The 19649-nt window shown below is 34.2% G+C and overlaps 1 protein-coding gene and 1 long non-coding RNA gene across 2 annotated transcripts; one reads left to right on the top strand and one right to left on the bottom strand.

Annotated features, from left to right (window-relative positions):
- Nucleotides 1-3965: 3965 nt before the first annotated feature.
- LOC128216553 (uncharacterized) lies at nt 3966-11505 on the bottom strand. The gene is made up of 5 exons (XM_052923151.1): nt 11369-11505; nt 10446-10521; nt 9725-9856; nt 6036-6718; nt 3966-4981 (listed from the first exon to the last, which is right to left on the bottom strand). Exons 1-5 carry the CDS (start codon nt 11389-11391, stop codon nt 4729-4731), a joined length of 1167 nt encoding a protein of 388 aa, XP_052779111.1. The 5' UTR covers nt 11392-11505; the 3' UTR covers nt 3966-4728.
- A 4159-nt stretch (nt 11506-15664) lies between these two features.
- LOC128216556 (uncharacterized) lies at nt 15665-17382 on the top strand. Its single transcript, XR_008258085.1, has 3 exons — nt 15665-15748; nt 16019-16082; nt 16885-17382. It is a non-coding gene; the product is annotated as an uncharacterized LOC128216556 (long non-coding RNA).
- Nucleotides 17383-19649: the final 2267 nt, after the last annotated feature.

The raw sequence follows: 19649 nt of genomic DNA, 5'->3' as shown, positions 1-19649 counted from the left end.
TAATATTTTCTAGCACACCGGATAGGCATTTCCGGTGAATTCAGCCGTGCTGGAAAACTCCATCTGGCATCCCCCCATGCCAGATGAGTCACGCGCTGTGACGTAATACTTTCAATTTCTTTTATTAAACACTAAATGTCACCATAGTTATGAGATTTCAATTGATGAGTTCCATTAACATTAACTTTACAAAAATATTCCTTAAAACAAAACAAAATAACCCTTAAAAGACGTGATATCGAAGGAACATATTGACGTATGCAGGTAATACAAATTACTGCGCGTCATGATGTCATTAAACATCATCGCACGCACTTTTTGGTGATATGTACAAAAACGCGCTTTCTTATGTATTTTCTTCACAAAAAATGTAATTAAAGGTATGCTAGAAAAAAATATCTATCATGTGTGTCCGTTCCGGATAGAAAATCCGACACTCGGGCACGCTGCGTAGCCGGTAACTCGGCAAGCCTCGTTACCTGGCAACGCAGGTGCCCTCGGGTCGGAATTTTCTATCCGGAACGGGAACATATGACATATATTATTAATGTTATTTGATGATGTGTTATTTGATGATGTCACAGACGTTTTCTCATCAGAAATGTTATAATAATATTTAGTGAAGATATGCATAAAATATTTTCATGTCTAATCTTTGTTATGTTATGTACAAATCATTGTTAACCATTCCCAATGAAATATAACTCTTTGTTTCTTCAAAAAGAAATCAGGGTATTGCCACAATAAACCTGGTTCCATCTTCACTAACATCGTAAGTCTGAATTTGAGACTCGGGCTCAGATAACTGAAATCTTAATTATTTCCAAATATCTATTATATAACATTGTTTATAAAAAAGATGTCTGTTTGAATGTTGTACATTTTGTTTGTAAAAGGTACAACCACTTTTATCATCTTTGCACCTATGAAAGCATGTTTACAACAAAATAAAGATTTTGCTTTTTTGAGCCTGTCTAAGGTCTCAAAATCAGACTCAAATGTTAGTAAATATGGCGGGCCCTGCCCTGTATGTAGGTGTGTGATTTTGGCAGGTGATATGGGGAAGAAAAACACTTGTATTGTTGTATGCATATCATAATCAGGTAGTTACAGATATGGATTAATCTTTTAAGGCCACTTATTTCTGTCATTGGGCCATTTGTTCAGAAATTTGTTGAAGTTAAAAGCATGATGAATGACCTTCACAGATTGAACATTTTGACAACTTATTTATTTCTTGTCTTGGAAAGAGCCAATTTTTGCGAGATTCCATGGAAACCAGTTATATAAGATTGCTGACAAAAAAAAGATTGCAGATTTTTATATGTAAGTTCAAAAATTGATGTTTTATGCATATTTCTTAAGCCGTTAGTAACGGTTTAAGCCATAAAACATTAATTTTTGAACAGAAATAGGAAAATCTGCGATTTGATCTTTTGTCAGCAATGTTTTATCATTGGTTTGCAGATATTTACGCAAAAATATGCTCTTTCCAAGACAAAAATAAAAAAGTTGTAAAAATGGTATATCTGTGAGAGTGCAGCTTTAAAAGTGAAAAATAATATGTTGGGCTCCTAATTTTATAAAAGGCAAGTTCATTTAAAACAATTGTCTCAAATCTTGTTATATAAGGAATACTAGGGAACATAAGCAGGCCTTCCAGCGTTCCTACTTTCCTACTTTTCCTACTTTTTCCTACTTTTTAACAGCTTCAAACTTTTTCCTACTTTTTTCTAAAAAACTCCTACTATTCCTACTCTTTTGAAAATAAAGTCCGCAAAAATATTAAAGTTTGTTCTTTGAGCTAGTTTTATTTGCAGAAAATGAATAAAAGATGTCAAACTGGCTGGTTTCTGTTGTTGAAAGGTGTGGCAACATGTTCCACTTTGACGTGCATCCTCTTTTCACACACACACAGTTCAGCAACAGAAACCGACCAAGCATCATTCACTAAAATATTCAATGTGGCATATAGAATGGTATGATTTTGCATTAAAAACATCTCCTCTAGGTAAGTTTATAGCTATTAATAATTACATATTTAACCAAAAATATTCCTACTTTTCCTACTTTTTTGTAAAAAATATTCCTACTTTTTCCTTCTTTTCTGTCAGAAAATCTCCTACTTTTTTCCTACTTTTTTGTTAGTGGCTGCTGGAAGGCCTGCATAAGCCTACAGTGAGACCTCCAGAGGAATTCCGATTTGAAAGTTAACAACGATGATGTTAACAATGTTGTTAACTTAAACCAAGTTCTGAACAATTGACTCAATGTCACTGAAAGGTTGCATCCAACTTGCTTTAGTGTATTTATAGACCAAATCTCACAAGAAAGTATGATATTTTTATATGAATATATAGGTCGGATTTAGTCAATACCATTGCTAACACAGTCCACATGCTGATAAATATTTTCTTTTCTTCATAAGGCCACACCAAATGATTTGTTGAATGGTTTTACCATCCCTGTTTTTTTAGAAAATAAAATTAAGTGTTTATAAACATTTTTAAAGGACTGCTCCTGTTTTTTCAGAAGAAAAAATCGAGAAAAAATGTCCGTTGAAACAATAGTTCTATATTTAAAAAAAATAAATAACAAACTTAAATGCCATAAGAATTTTGTCGCATCAAATCAGGCAAAATGTAGGTCTCTGGCCTTTCAGAAAGGCTGAAACAGTTTTAATTTTTAATATCTTAAAAGTGATAATTGTATTATATATTAAATTATTATAAATAATTGTATAGAAAAAACAAGTGTGCTTTTGCCCACTTCTGTTTTTAATTGTATTTAAATGCATTTTCATTTCACCCACTTGATTCCATTGTTTTTCGCCAGAGTATATCGAACAAGACATTTGTTGAATGTTTTTATATTCTTTGTGTATACAGGATGATTTATACTCTCTTGATTATGTAATTATAAGCTGAATATCCAATATTCTCCCTCTATTTATTTGTTTTACGTATCAAATTGTTACAGATGTGTGATTTTCTACAATAAAGAACACTCACTAAAATAATGGGCGTTGTTCAAATCCAAGATCAATATTCTTTCATAATCCAAGATAAATATTCTTTCATAATCCAAGATAAATATTCTTTCATAATCCAAGGTCATTATTCTTTCATAATACAAGATCATTTTTTTTCATATTCCAAGGTCAATATTCTTTCATATTCTAAGGTCAATATTCTTTCATATTCCTAGGTCAATATTATTTCATATTCTAAGGTCAATATTATTTCATATTCTAAGGTCAATATTATTTCATATTCCTAGGACAATATTATTTCATATTCCTAGGTCAATATTATTTCATAATACAAGGTCAACATGCTTTAATAATTCAACGTCAATATTCTTTCATAATCCAAGGTCAATATTCTTTCATAACAGGTCAATATTCATAATACAAGGTCAATATTCTTTCATAATCCAAGGTCAATATTCTTTCATAATCCAAGGTCAATATTCTTTCATAATCCAAGGTCAATATTCTTTCATAATACAAGGTCAATATTCTTTCATAATCCAAGGTCAATATTCCTTTATAATCCAAGTTCAATATTCTTTCATATTCCAAGATCAATATTCTTTCATATTCCAAGGTCAATATTCTTTCATATTCCAAGGTCAATATTCTTTGAGCAAACTAGAGCTATCACAGAATGTGATTAATGATTTTAAAATATGATGTATGACAAAGATATGGTAGGGACAAACTATTATCAGTAAGGCTTATATAGCAAAACATACTCAGTTCAGAAGGTTGCTGTGACCTTGACCTTAAATTAGGAAATCCTGTCTTCAACCCATCCTCATCCTATTGTAGTCAACTGCCAAATTATTTTAAAATCTGACCATGAATGAGAAAGATATATATGGACAGGACACTATTTTTTATCAGTTAGGCTTATAGAGCGAGACATACTAAGTTCAAAGCTTGCTGAGACCTTGACCTTGAAAGTACGGAAACAAGTCTTGTGCATGATTCGTCCTCGTGTTTCTGCCGTACTGTTACTTCTGCAACATATTTTGAAATCCAACCATGACTAAGAAAGATATGGAGTGGATGAAAACAGGACAGACCGACGGACACACTAAGTTCAGAACATTGCTGTGACCTTGACCTTGAAGAAGGGAAAATCAAGTGAGCGACACATCTTCATGCTATGGTGGTAACTTCTGCCAAATCATTTAAAACTCTGACCTTGGAAGCCTAGAAAGATATGGAGTGGATGAAAACTGGACGGACCGTAATACACACTAAGTTCAGAACATTGCTGTGACCTTGACCTTAAAGAAGGAACACCGGTCTTGTGCACAACACATCCTATTGCTACGGTGATCACCATGCCAAATTAATTGAAAATCTGACCTTGAATGAGAAAGATATGGAACGGACAAAAAGAAACAGATGGACGGACGAACGAACATGATCATGCACACAATTCCTATGTAGTCCCTACATCACTTTATGAAGCTGGGATTTAATGTCATAACAGGTAGTTTATGTCATAACAAGAAGTTTATACGTTCCAACACTGTTTGTCTGTTTATTATAAACAGCATATCTATATTCAAGACAATGCAATGTACAATCCAGTCAATTGTTTTGTTTTTTAAATTGTTCTATAGGTATAATAACACACAAGTATTTCTGCAACCAAATAATCGGCTCATGTGTTTTGCAATTGCCACACATGCTTTATTGTAAATATTTGTTCCTTAACATTTCTTTTTCTTCGCCTTCAATAAAGTATCCATCACCAAATCATGAATCGGTAAATAATAATCGGCATGTCGATTCTTGCGAATGGCTTGGTACGCTTTTGAAGTTCTAACAAGTCTTTGTGAAGGGTACAGTAGGTTGTTGAAAATAGCCGTTTCCCAGTCAATACCAGCTTCGACGTCCCGTAGAATCTCCAACTGTTGAACTGGTGTTACGACTATCTCATCTCTGTTAGGATTATTTGTCAACCTGAAAATGCATAAACACATATACAATTACATGTGTATAAAGCAAAAAGTTTTCTACGTGGTTGACTGGTTAGCGTAGTGGTTTACGCACTCTCTTCTCACCAAGGCGACCTGTGTTCAAATCCCAGCCTGGGCACATGTGAGTTTGGTTAGTGGTCACCAAGCCGGACAATTGGTTTTCTCTGGTCACTCCAATTTTCCGTACAACACAAGACCAAACTCTCGCGCAACATTGTGCCAACGAGAGTGACTTTGTTTAAATTATCATAACTTATCATAACTTTCTACACAATCGTTGTAAAATATATAATGTTAAAACTAAAAAGTATTGTTCAATATTTATAGCACTTCACACAGTTCATGAGGTATTTAGAGTCTTGCACACATTATAGTAACAGTAAAAGCTGCACTCTCACAGATCGACCGATTTGACTTTTGTATTTTTTGTCTCAGAATCAGCTCAATTTGACATCTATGCCTTCAATTCAATCATATACATGTATTAAGATAACTCACAATAGAACAGATCTGTTGGAAAATGCCAAAAAAATATTTTTTCTTAAAGCGCTAGTCACGCTTTTAGCCATTAATCACCAATTTTCAAACGATTTTTAACTTGTGATCTGATAGTTTCTCAGCAAAATTGTTTCTATATTTCACTGAATGTGATTGATACCCCCAATTGCCGCCCTGATAGGAAACCGCATGGAAAAATTTAGAAATGCCATCTAAAATGTCAATGCTGTGGAGGGGTATTTTTTTATTTTTTTTTATTTTTAAACCTTCCTCTTTAAATAAAGATATTTTTATATTCTGCAATAACAAGCGTACATGGCAATATATTTACGTATTAAGTTTTTCAGTTATGCAAAAGGGACATTTTTTGATTTCAGGATGGGGGTCATTTTTTTCTAATTTTTACGATAACGATTTTTAGACCAAACTATGAAAATAGATATATTTGTAACTATGAAATGAATCTGGTCTATTTTGGCGCTACTTTCAGTAAAGAAAAACAAACATGTTTATCAAATCAAATGAAAGAGGTGACTTACATTACAAACTTTGATATCGGCAATGTGGCATGCCTAATGTTATTTCTCATGGCGTATTCTAACACAAGATCTTGCCGAATTTCTAAACCGAAGTTGAATATCACAGGAATATCGTCCGTGTTATTTTCATACACATTGGGTGAAGAGTTCGAAATGAAGACCAACTTTTCCCGTGGAAAAATTTCTCTTTCCTGATGTACATGATGAAAATTTGATGAAGGAAAGTCCTTTTCCGATTGTCCAATGTTAATATTTTTCTGACATACAAAGTGCAAATTCAAAGGACATTTATGACTTCTGTTCATATCAGTATAAATGTTTGTTGAATAGTTGTTAAAAGCATTTCGGCAAATGCTATTAACTGATATATGTTCACGAAATGAGTTAATCCCTTGACAATTCACTACGACATTTTTTCCAAAACAATTCGCTAATCTGTCATTCCAAACATTCGCTGACAGTTGACGTGAAGTGTTATCCTCAAAATCCAGATAAAATGGATTTTGTAATGAAGTCTCACTCTCGATAGCTTTTACAAACTCTTCGTCATTTTGGATGTGTCCGAGTTTAATTCTTTCAAGAATCTCTTCCTCTTGTTTGATTGACTTGTAAAGCAAGCTGCTGGCATTTGGATCCAGGTTTCTCAGCGCATACCAATCTTCTGGTCTCATATATTTGGGCATCTAAAAATATATAATGAAATTCATAACTAAAATGTTGGATTGTAAAAGTGCTTGCCTCCCCCATTGTGTGGTCGTAGCTGAAAAATAATCGTTGATGGACATGAAATTGGTAATTTTGAACTTGGGACAAACCTATAGTGACCTTGTTTGACCTATTCACCCCTATTCAATAGTGAATATCTACTGCATGAGATCAATGATCCTATAAATATTAACAAGAGCTGTCACAGAGACAGCGCGCTCGACTATTCTGCCGCTTTTTGGTGTATGGATTGAAAAGTTTTGGCGAAACATGCAAGGATCACTGTTAAATTAGATTTCAATCTAATGTGCTGAGAAATTTACATAAATTTAATTTGAAAATATTTGTGGTAAGCAAACTTTAATGTAAATTCTAAGTCGTAAAAGGGGCTTAATTTTGTCAAAATGCATAATAGAGTTACCTCCTCCTGTGTACAGGTTGGGGGCATAATGGTGAACAAACCTGCTAAGTTTCAAAGCCAGATGTCAATGGACTTTGAAAATATTTGAGGTGGTTCGCAAACTTTAACGTAAATCCTAAGTAGAAAAAGGGGCATAATTTTGTTAAAATGCTTGATAAAGTTACCTCCTCCTGTGTACAGGTTGGGGGCATGATGGTAAACAAGTGTGCAAAGTTTCAAAGCCAGATGTCAATGGACTTTGAAAATATTTGAGGTTGTACGCAAACTTTTACATAAATTCTACGTAGAAAAAGGGGCATAATCATGTCAAAATGCTTGATAGAGTTATGTCCTCCTGTGTACAGGTTGGGGGCATGATGGTGAACAAGTGTGCTAAGTTTCAAAGCCATATTTCAATGGACTTTGAAATATTTGAGGTGGTACAAAAACTCTTACAAAAACTTTAACATAAGTGGTTACGCCGACGTCGACCCCGACGCTCGGGTGACTAGGATAGCTCTCCTTTCTTATTCTTCGAATAGTCGAGCTTAAAATTAATGGATGTAAGAAGTACCATCTTGTTTAACTGATCTCAAAATCAATAAGAGTCATCTACAAGTCATGACCAACTGGCATACCAAGTATGAAGTTGCTTGGTGCAAGTATTCTTCAGGATATAATAAAGCGGAAACCTGATTATTCAGCTTATGATCAACGCCTAAAAATCATATTTTACCTGAAGGTAACAGCAACCTTGACCATCAACCTACTGATCTGATAACCAATAGGGGTCATCTACTGGTCATGACCAACTGGCATACCAAGTATGAAGTTCCTTGGTACAAGCATTCTTTAGAGTGAGCTGAAAACATTTTTCAGCTTATGTCATCACAACCTTGGACGTTGACCTACTGATCGCATAATCAATAAGGGTCATCTACTAGTCATGAACAGCTGGCATACCAAGTATGAAGTTCCTGGTAGCAAGCATTCTTTAGCTTATAAAAGAAGGAAAACCATCTTCCAGCTTATGGTCCCCACCAAAAAAATATTTTTTTAACCTGTTGGTAACGGCAACCATTGACCTACTGATCTCATAACCAATAGGGGTTATCTACTGGTCATGACCAACCTCCATAACAAGTTTGAAGCTCCTGGGTCAAAGCATTCTACTACGTTATAGAGGGGAAACAAAGTGTGACATACGGACTGATGGAATGAAGAACAGGACCAAAACGATATGTCTCCCCATGAATGGGGGAGAAGTAATATCAGTCTTAATATAAGTCTTTATGACATTGCAGGCCTTGAGGTCATGCAACACAATTTGCATTGCAGGACCGTGTTGGTATTTAAAGGACCAATTAAAATTTTAGTCCTGCTTTTGCGGGGTTGATGTCATTATCGGGGATATGAACGCAATTGGGTTGGTCAAAGTACGCGTGGAGTCCTTCGGACTACACACACATTGACCAACCCAATTGCGTTCATACCCCGATAATGACATCAACCCCGCAATTCATTCCTTAATTGAACCGTAGGTACGAATAAACACCACTTCCAGACAGTACCAGACAGGTATGCAAAAAGACTGAGTTCAACATCTTTTATTTGAGTCAATAAAACTAAAAAGCGGCGAATAAAAAGAGCAGGGGGCGGGGATGAAAATCTAGAAATTAATTTATAGTCGCCTTCAAAATATTTTTGGATATGAGGCAATTCGGTACACCATATAATAGTAAAATAGATTTTTTATTTGACAATGGATTTTTTTTAAAGATTATATAGTTAGTGGGCAGTAATTAAAAATTGCTTGTTACTTTCATTAATTGTCTATGGAGTAGAAATAATGGTAGAATATTGTCTCAGATTCAAATATTCTGAACAAAAGTCATGAAGATAGGATTAAAATGTTGAAATTAAAGAAAGAAAAATGAAAACTTGCATCAATTGGGATTTATGTTTATAGAAAAACAAACTTTTGCATTTAAATGTTGACAAGTTTTATGAAAAATTGATTTAAATGTTAAATTTATGACAGAGGGGGATAGTCATCAAACTGCTTAACTTCAAAAGATAGGATGTCCATGCTTGTCTGTTTTTATCAGTAGATCAAGGTACAGAACTCTGCAAATATCTCAGAGGGATGGAACTTGCTTATAAATATTGGGAAAAAAGTTTCAAGGGGAGCTGAAAAAATGTAAGCCCTATATATTTCTATATAAGTAGATCCAAATGTTTTTGCTGGATATCCTTACCTTGCCCAAGGGCAAAGATAAAAAATATCCACATGGAACAACCTTTTCTTCACTTGTAACACAAAAAAGAGTTCCAGCATAAAAATACATTTTTGCTAAACGGTATTTAGTTTAACTGAGATGGGAATAAAAACATCTACCATGGCCGCTTGTGTAAAATAGTTCATACCAACTCTTTCAAAAGGGTGTTCTCGGAAAATCAGTAAACATCTTTTTTGTAAAAAAAACCTATGCTCGGGTTGGGATGAACCTATCTTACACTCTCGACCACTGAAGATACTTATTATCTAACATAATATTTCACACACCCTCTAGTGAACATATACCTGGGATGTTCTTCTTCTGGGTCGCAATTTCTGCAGCATGTAGCTGAAATGTCTGTCCTTTGAAGTTTGGAACTGTTCGTAAAACAACAGTGGGTATCGATCATACGCTTCATTTCGACAGCTTCTAACAAACTGGAGAAACATGAAAAGAAATATAAAGTCAAACAAGCGTTTTATCAATGTTATATAGTTGTATTGCCCAGCTGAATTAATTACGTATTAAAAGACCACTCATGTAAATTTGAAATTAGGGAAACAAAGAAGTTATTTGTTTCCACTCATGCACCAGTCAATAGCAACCATGCCCCCCCCCCCCCAGGATCGGGGTATACCACGGATAAAGGGGGAAATGGGCCATGTTATTATCTTCCAGGTGGCACTGCATTGCCAAGTGAATGTGGTGGGGGGGGTGCGCAAAAAATAGCAAGGAATGGGCCTTAGCTAGGATGTCCCTGGGGTGCAGGGGCATTTGGCGGAGATTTGACCAGCAGTTTGTCCACGCAGGGCGAGGTTTACCTGGGATTGGCTGGACCAAAAGTCCCCACTATTCCCAGGACCAAAAGGAGGGGGGTGGGGGTGGGGGTCCGATTGGTATATAAATACAAGATTAAAAGTTTAAAACAATGTGATATTAGTTGTCATACATTGAGAAATTAGCAATTATATAGTTATGCATTTATATATATATATCTCAATTAATTGAAAATAACAAGTGAAATACCTTCACTAATGTTTTATACACTTGAAAACTCGGTCCAGATTTTGCTCCAGACAGTAGTGACATATTGGACTCAAGTCTGAAAAAAATCAGAATATCCTGTCAGCGTTGCTTACTTTCTCTTGGGTAGTGATGAGTATACCTCATTACACAGAAATGGTGAATGATAACAAATTAAGAGTTACCACAAGTTAAATAAAAAGTTATGTGCAATCTCAATGTACATCCATGTATATATTTATATCTAATGTCAAAATATAAAAAAGTATCCCTGAAGGCTCATTATTGTAGCTATAACCACATAACAGGCATACGTTGACAAGCATCAGTCCTTTTTTACCTTGTCAACAGTCCTTTTTTACGTCATGACTGATATAAGTATTGATTTTTTGATATTTTGGGTAGAAACATCGATCAAAAGGGTTAATAGAGTGACCGATATCCAACTTTTAACTCTTTTAACTTTGAAAGGCTTAAGAATATCGATAAAAACTGGAGTGAATGACAAAGGCGATGAATGCAACAAGTCTGCCAATACCAACACTGGAAGAAGCATGACTAGAGTAGAGTGGCATGACTGTAGCCTAGTCCACCTAAATAGCTATCAACCAGTCTTTTGACAATTTTATCACTATGGCAGACTTGAGACGTTACAGAGCAACAAAAGAAATGTCAAACTCAAAGTAATAAAAATGTATCCCTGATCTCTCATTAGTGTAGCTAGACAGCAACCTGCCCTGTGAGTTTCTCCCATAAGTACTATTCCATTTAAAAAAAGCCAGTACTTCAGAGTATTTTTGGTTTTGGCAACTCTTCGTTAAGGAAACATAATAAATGTCCAAATATTAAAAAAGTTCCCTTACATGGTATCGTCAATAACACGATTTTTGTGGTTACCACACTACAGGCAGATGGTTATTTTTTACCTGGGTTGAGAGTCAATTTTCATACCACCAGACCACGGACCCGCAGTGGATTATACTTATTGCTAAGCATCCTGACAGATGATGAAAATAAATAGTCGCGAAATTGAATGATATTGAGGGTGGTGCTAAAAGCCGAGACCCGGTGTCGATATTGAGAAAAGCCGGTATGACTGTTTATGATATCTACCAGATTATGTTGATACCGGGTTTTTCGTCAAAAACGGTACCGGGTAATATAATAATCCCTTAAGAAATTCCGGTATCGATAGGCCCGGTATCAATGTCCCCAACAATCAACCATGGCCTTTAAAATTGTTATTTATGCATGCATGTTTATTTTGTTTTTCTTTCACTTAAATATGCTTAATTAATATGCAATTAATCATGATTAGAAATAATTATTACTATGTCACATGATATATAATCTAAATTTAACTTATCATGTAATTTAAGAAAAAATATGTTTACGTTTCTTAATAAATATGTTTGAATCTTGAATCGTTGATTATGTTACACAAATACAACATAATAGTTAGTTTGATGAACGAAGAATAGTATGATTAACCTGTATTAATATGTTGACAGTCCCCTTAATATTCACAATTTTAACAAGTTGTAAATCTTGAATATAATACATTATAATTTGATAATAAATGACTTTTGGTTTTTTATTGTGATATTTGAATAGAAATAATTCATTTGAATTAACATCCAGTGTTGATCTTCAAAACGCCGACGTGCTTATTCTTTTTTTCTCGGTAGGTTTAAATCTTATATGTATGAAAAATCGTAAAAAAGAAAATTCCAATTTTGTTGTCTGTCAAGCCTTTAAAACATGTTTTTTTAGTATACATTCTTATTATATGTTAACTTCAAGCATGAGCAGCAAGATATTTCCCCTTGTTTATTGCACTTGTCTCATGGCATGGGGTCAATTTCCTGTGTATCTGTTTATTGGTCCAGTGCCTTTTAAAGTTGACACTTTCAGATGTGACAATATCATTGTCTGACTAATACATATCCAATTCTTGTATAAACATTATACATACGGGATTTACATCACAATCGGTAACGGATAATAAAATACTATCTTCAGAAATCCCGGTATCGATAGGCCCGTTATCCAATGTCCACCGATGGTCTCGTGATGCATGTTTAAATTATAACATTGATTGAAAATGCGTTTGGCACATAATGGTTTGTGCAATTACCTATGTTTTTTGTGTTTGTTGATATTTTCATTATATGCTTACGAACTTATATCAATCATGCGTGTTTAAATTATAACAATAATTAAACATGCGTTGTGCACATCTTTTTCCGTGCAATTACCTATGCATTTTGTGTGAGAGTTCGCTATTATTTGTTATTGTCGCTAGTTTGCCTATCTTGCAATTCAAAAATATGACAGTAAACGATTTTAAATGGTTGTTTATAACTCAAAAAATACAATCAAGATACAATAGATCAATCAAGCATACCGCCAACATCAAAGATCATTATCCGATAATAATACCTTCAGAAGGCAATACAAAAGCGGGTCATGTCATAATGAGATTAGTCATCTGATAACATTGCGGTAGCACTCAATCCGGTATCGACAAGTGGTACCGGACACCGGGCGATACCGGATACCGGGTAACAGCTTTTAGCACCACCCGATATTGAGTGGTCGTGCAAAAGTGCTGACCTATTAGCTGACGATATAGAAAAAGAGGAGATTTGCTGACCAATTGCTGACCATATAGACAAAGAAGGAAAAAAATATTATTGAAATTATAAGTTTTTTTTGGGTGGGTGGGTAGGTGCGTGCGTGCGTGCGTGCGTTTGGGTGCGTGGGTGGGTGGTTGAGGGAGTGAGTGGGTGGTTGAGAGAGTGAGTGGGTGGGTGAGTGAGTGAGTGAGTGAGTGAGTGAGTGAGTGAGTGAGTGAGTGAGTGAGTGAGTGAGTGAGTGAGTGAGTGAGCGAGCGAGCGAGCGAGTGAAAGAGTGAGTGAAAGAGTGAGTGAGTGAGTGAGTGAGTGAGTGAGTGAGTGAGTGAGTGAGTGAGTGAGTGAGTGAGTGAGTGAGTGAGTGAGTGAGTGAGTGAGTGAGTGAGTGAGTGAGTGAGTGAGTGAGTGTAATATAGAACAGTTTGGATATAATGAATTCAACGTCTACATGTGATATATCCACTGGTGCTTTTACACAATGATTATGATACCATTGGGAACACTTCTTACACTGTATTTGATCACCTTTATTTATAGAAATTTAACCTAAAAAAAACAAAAGTAATTGGAAACTCAAGTAATAATGTTAAGATGTTTTAATGATTCCTGTCGTTATTATATTTTTAGAATAAGGTAAGTATTAGAAGGCTTACAAATGAGCATGCCAAAATGTTTCAAGACATTTTGATGGAGTGGGGGGATAGTAAATGCTTCTTAATGGACTGGTTGGTTGTTGCAATGCGTTGTCTTTGACAATGATTCTTAAAATGACACTCTCATTTAAAATCAATACATACACATGTATAAAAAAACATAAATTCTGAGTAATAAACCTTCAACTTATTACTAGATGATGCATACATGAAAATATTAATTACTGGTAACAAGTTTATAACCGTGTATTCAAAAGCTGAAAACGCAAAAATATTAAATGATTGGTGAATGCTAAAAGATTTACTGCGATCTAGCATTGTTTCATAAGGTAGAAATACCGTGTTTTCTGCACCGTTCTTTCAAATTAAACAAAGTATCCTTCATATGAACCATTCTTTTGACATTAATTAATCCTTTTTGGTAAATTAAAACAATTGTATTAAACGTGGTAAAACTTAGTTGGGTGTAAAAGTGCATCTTTAATGAACTAGTGGATTGATTTTAACGTGTCTAAATGGACTGGTTAGGTGATTTCAATGCGTATGATGGACTGGAGGGAATGATTCAATGCTTTTTGATAGACTGATTGATTTATTAAATTTTATTTCAATGCGTTTTGATGGACTGATATAATGATTTCAATTATCCTAAATGGCCTGGTTGATTAATTTCAAGGCGTTTTATGCACTGGTGGAATGATTTCAAGGTTTATGATGGACCTGAAGTGGGAATTTAAGTCTTTTTGATGGACTGTAAGAAGGACTTGTATGATTCGAAGACGGCATTCGGATCCTCCCACTGCGGGTAGTGTCCTATCGCTGCGTCTAGTACAGTAATACTCGGGGATGGCACTACTTTCCTGCAAATGAAAGCGTAGATTACAGTTATACCCGCGGATGGCACTACTTTCCTGCGAATTGAAAGCGTAGATCACAGTTATACCCGCGGATGGCACTATTTTCCTGTGGAAATAAAAAGTAGATCTCAGTAATAATCCAGGATGGCAATACTTTCAAGTTAAAATAAGAAGTAGACCCTAGTTATTATCGGGAATGGCACTACTTTCCTGTTAAAAATAAAAAAAGTAGACCACAGTAATACTCTGATATGTCACTACTTTCCTGCAAAATGAAAGCGTAGATCACAGTTATATGATTCATATACAGATAAAAATATATTAGCGATTTTTTGGCGCCTTTTCTAACTGTGGAATTTGTGGCTGCGTAGCTATGAATTCCAAAACCTCATTTAGTAAGGCTAATATTTTGTTATCTGCACCAAAAATCATATGCGATTTTTTGTGTTTATCATTTAATTCAAATGAGTTTAACATGAAAATGCTTCAAAACTATTTTTTAAAAATACGTCAGCCTTTATTGTGCGCCTTAAATGTGAATAAAAATAATTAATAATAAATCGGTTATTATAACACAATAAAAGATGTTTAGCATTTACAGTTTTCACATAGAACTTTGCGTACATGCTACTAATGACAAAAACAAAACAACGCAATTGTAGAAGGCTTAAGTAGTTTGGTTGCTCTTGAAAATATGAAAAAGTCATGCAAAGAATTGAAATTAGCTGTAGGTTAATAACCATTCAAGATTTTAACATGATGCTTAGTATACAAATTACCAGTGAGAACGTGCATATGTGAAACAAGGCCATTAACTCTTGCTTTAATAAGTGCCGATTCTTTTTATATTTTTGTCCGAATCATGTGAATTCATCCGCCTAGTCGCGTAAAGTCAATTTAAAAAACAAACATTAGGTGCAAACATTGAGAGTAGGTCGGTAAACCGAAAACAAATACTTTTTGATGCCTTTGAAAATTATGACTTATTTATAACATGGAATCAAATTCATTAGTTAAATTTATATCACTTAAATGTTTTGTCGAGATGCATGAGTTTATTTAACAAGACATTTTGTATTTTAGATTGATAACATATCTCAACCAACGGGAAGAAAACAAGGACAGATGGGTCGGTGCACTTTTGGAAACGAAACTTCCAGGTGATAAACTTCACATCATTTTGTACATAATGAATGACTCTATTGGCAAGATATTATTAAACTTTAAAGAAAGAGTGAATAAGTTACAATTAAAAGCATGAAAACTATAGACTAAAAGAAATATATGAAAATCGAGGACCAGGCAGTATGCGATTTGGCGGCCATTTTTCAAGATGGCCGACATTCGGCAAAAATGACTAAAAACAATGATTCTATTTTGTATACTCAGCAAACTATTTTAATTATTTAATGATATATATCTTATTTCAGTTCACATGATTTATGGGCCATCTGATCCAGTTAACAGTGGATACGCCTTCGTTGATCATTACAAGTAAAACACCATTTCATACATATTTTATTGTGTTATAAAACTGATTTAATGTATGATTTAGCTTAATTTATTCCCATAAAAACAAGAGCAAAAAATCGAAAAAGAAAATAAGTTCAACACCAGAGTGTTACTGCGATATTCTTTTTCTTCCACAGAAAAGTAGTTCAATCCAAGAGTGTTACTGCGATTTTCTTTTATTTCTACAGAAAAGTAGTTCAATCCAAGAGTGTTACTGCGATTTTCTTTTTATTTCCACAGGAATGAAGTTCAATCCCAGACTGTTTCTGCGATTTTCTTTTTATTTCTACAGAAAAGTAGTTCAATCCAATATTTTCACAGAAAAGTACCGGTAGTTCAATCCAAGAGTGTTACTGCGGTCTTCTTTTTTTATTTCCACAGAAAATAAGTTCAATTCCAGAGTGTTACTGCGATTTTCTTTTTATTTCCACAGGACATAAAATAAATCCCTGAGTGTGACTGTTTTTTCACAGGAAAGTATTGACATCCGCGAGTATAACTGTCATCTCCTTTTTATATTCACAGGAAAGTAGTGTCATCCGCTAGTATTCCTGTCTTCTTTTTGATTTCTTCAGGAACGTAGTTACATCCGCGTGTATTACTGTCATCGCCTTTTTATATTCACAGGAAAGTATAAGTACCATCCGCGAGTATAACTGTCATCTGCTTTTTATATATACAGGAAAGTAGTGCCATCCGCGATAATTCCTGTCTTCTTTTTTATTTATTCAGGAAAGTAGTGTCATCCGCGAGTATAACTGTCATCTCCTTTTTATATCCACAGGAAAGTAGTACCATCCCCAAGTATAACTGTACTAGACGCGGCGATAGGACACTATCCCCAGTGGGAGGATCCCAATGGCGTCTTCGAATCCTACAAGTTCTTCTTGCAGTCCATCAAAAATCCTTAAATTATCAACCCAGGGTTATCAAAAACCTTTAATCATTCCACCAGTGCATAAAATAAAATTCTTTCCACCAGTCCATAAAAAGCCTTGAACTCTCTCCCCAGGTAATAAAAATGATCTTGAACTTTCTTCTCCAGTCCATTGAAAAGTCTTTTAATATTCCTCATATATTCAATCGATCAATCATAATGTCCATGGCCTTGGAATACTCGAAATATTTGAACGACGTGAATACATTTTAAATTTTCATAAAAATGAAAAACAATCAACTATTTAAAAAAGGGCTTTGAAATATTTTAAAACTTAAAAATTCGAGCAAAAGAAAGCCACCTTCGTATTATCAATATTTCCAATCTCCTTTGAAGCATATTACTTTACCCATATCTATTAAATTCTTGCATAAATTCATGAAAAGTCCTTAAAGGACAAAAGCCAGTAAAGGTCTTGAACTATTTTTGCCTTTATTCTGGTGAATTTTTTTCCCATAAAAAGAAAAGAAAGTTTAATAAAGTTTACTGCTTAATAATTTGTATGTGAGAGTTAATGTTTGTTATGATTTCCTTAACAATAACCTATATTATTTTGTTGTTTAACTGTGTCTTTTAATTTTAAATGAGTATGCTTGTATGCCATGTGATTGATAGTGTTAACAATTTTACTTCTGTTTGTTATATGTTGTTTAATTTGTGGTATTCTAGCGCTGAATACCGTTGTGTAAATCTTGTATGCGCATTTGTTTTGTTGAACAAATAGCTTGTTTACCATGACAGATAAATACATGCATGACCATCATGTGCTTAAATATTGACGAGTATTTAGCCTTACCACTTTTGTTTGACCATGATTCATAATAACCTTAAAGGGACTAGACACTAGTCATTCTAAAATGCCGTCCAGGCTTTTTTTATGATGGTTAGCCTGGACGTCATTCATAACAAAATTCAAAAACATGTAAAAACTGTCTATGAAATGAAATGTTCTTCATTTGTATTCTGTGGCTTAAGACTGCCAATAAATACCTTAATTCTTATCAATAAACATATCCATTTTGCAAATTCACAAGCTATTTCTTCAAAAAAGTAATTTAAATACCGGATTTCAGATTTCAGTTGACAGGAGCATTCAGGAATGACGTCACCATAACGTTTTATGTACTTCCGTACTTGTGTGGAAAATTCTCAATAAAAAAAGTTCTTATGATTGATAGACATGTTTTCACCTGCTCAATTCACTGTAAATCAAAACTATCATTATTCCTGAAACTTTTATACCTTAAGTATCTATTTTTGCTTGATTTATCATTTAGAGTAGAGATTAAAGCATAAACCGTTGCCCTATAGTTGAAAGGTCATTTTTGAAGAACTGTCATGGCGGACGGTGCAATTTTCAGAGTTTGTTTTTCAAGTGGAGTAATTTTTCTTAGGAATAACTTGAGCCCTCTTTTTTATTGGCTTAAAAGCTAATTAAAAGCTTTTTCTTTAAGAATATATCTGGTTATCATAGCCTGCATTCGCTCGAAATGCCTTTAAATGTTGTCTAAAAATTATAATTTTACATTGAATTATATAGGGAATAACACTGGTGGTGTGTAACCTTCATACTGTCAAAAGAAAAAAAAGGTTACACACAACTATACTTTGGGATTTTAATCTGAAGTAGTATTTTTAGTCTGGATTACCTTCCCCTAACACTATCATTATCAGTTACCACACTTTTGTATTTAATGAATTTGAAAAACATTTATCGTCACATACAGGATTCAAGATTTATTTACAAACTATTCTAAGGGCAATGTGGACAATGCATACTATTATACATATGTATAGAAAATAAGACTAAATATTAAAAAAACCCATATCAACAGCATTGTTACACTAAGTGAATCAAAATGTTTTATTGTGTAATCTATTTATCACAATTTGACTTCAACACGACAATACAAGTTTACAATAATCAGAGATATTAAGTTTTTGCTGACTTGTCAATTTATTATGTATGTATATATATCGTTTCGCTAGAACAGATGTTTCATGATGATATTTATATTAACAAATACCTTATTCCTCACATCAGAAAACCTATACCAAACTCAACTAAAGGGAATCTTCAGGAAATTACTATTTTTAAAAAAAATGATAGAAAAACGTAATTACAGAACATTGTTTTTTGTTTTCTTCCGACTAGAGTGCGTTTTATTGTCAAGCTTACAGCTTATAAAAAAACAACTAGAGTTAGAATTGTTGTGTTTTTTAAAAAGAACTATATTGGTAAACAGAAGTAACACTTATGTGTTTAAGGGGTTAAAACATGACAAAGCCGGGCCTCTGCGTGAGAATTGGCCTTCAAGCTCTTATAGAATAAGCCTCGGGTTGTTATGAGACACTTGTGCAATCGTCGCCGACTTTACATTTAAAATGTCATCTTACAGAAGGTCAGATGCCCAGTTTGTGACGTGAACGCGCCAGCGGTCCAAAGAGACGCTATAGAATTTAACAAAGCTTATAAAGGCAAACCGGTAATTTTCCCCAGTATTCTCATTTCTGTCATACAAAGTAAAAGCACACATATAGTATTTATAACGTATGGTCGTTTTTAGACGGGAGGCTAGGTGCGTGTGGGGAAGGGGAAAGAAATGTAGAAA

This window comes from Mya arenaria, chromosome 14, assembly GCF_026914265.1.
Source record: "Mya arenaria isolate MELC-2E11 chromosome 14, ASM2691426v1".
Lineage (NCBI taxonomy): Eukaryota > Metazoa > Mollusca > Bivalvia > Myida > Myidae > Mya > Mya arenaria.
This window is presented reverse-complemented; position numbering and strand designations above follow the sequence as displayed.

Bases quoted from the DNA above. Each gene is read 5' to 3' on its own strand.
- LOC128216553 (XM_052923151.1), bottom strand. From the start codon at position 11,391: ATGAAAATTGACTCTCAACCCAG. The intron at 9,857-10,445 runs GTATTTCACTTG...ATGTTTCTCCAG, and splicing joins TGTATAAAACATTAGTGAAG to TTTGTTAGAAGCTGTCGAAA. The intron at 4,982-6,035 runs GTAAGTCACCTC...ATGCATTTTCAG, and splicing joins CCGATATCAAAGTTTGTAAT to GTTGACAAATAATCCTAACA.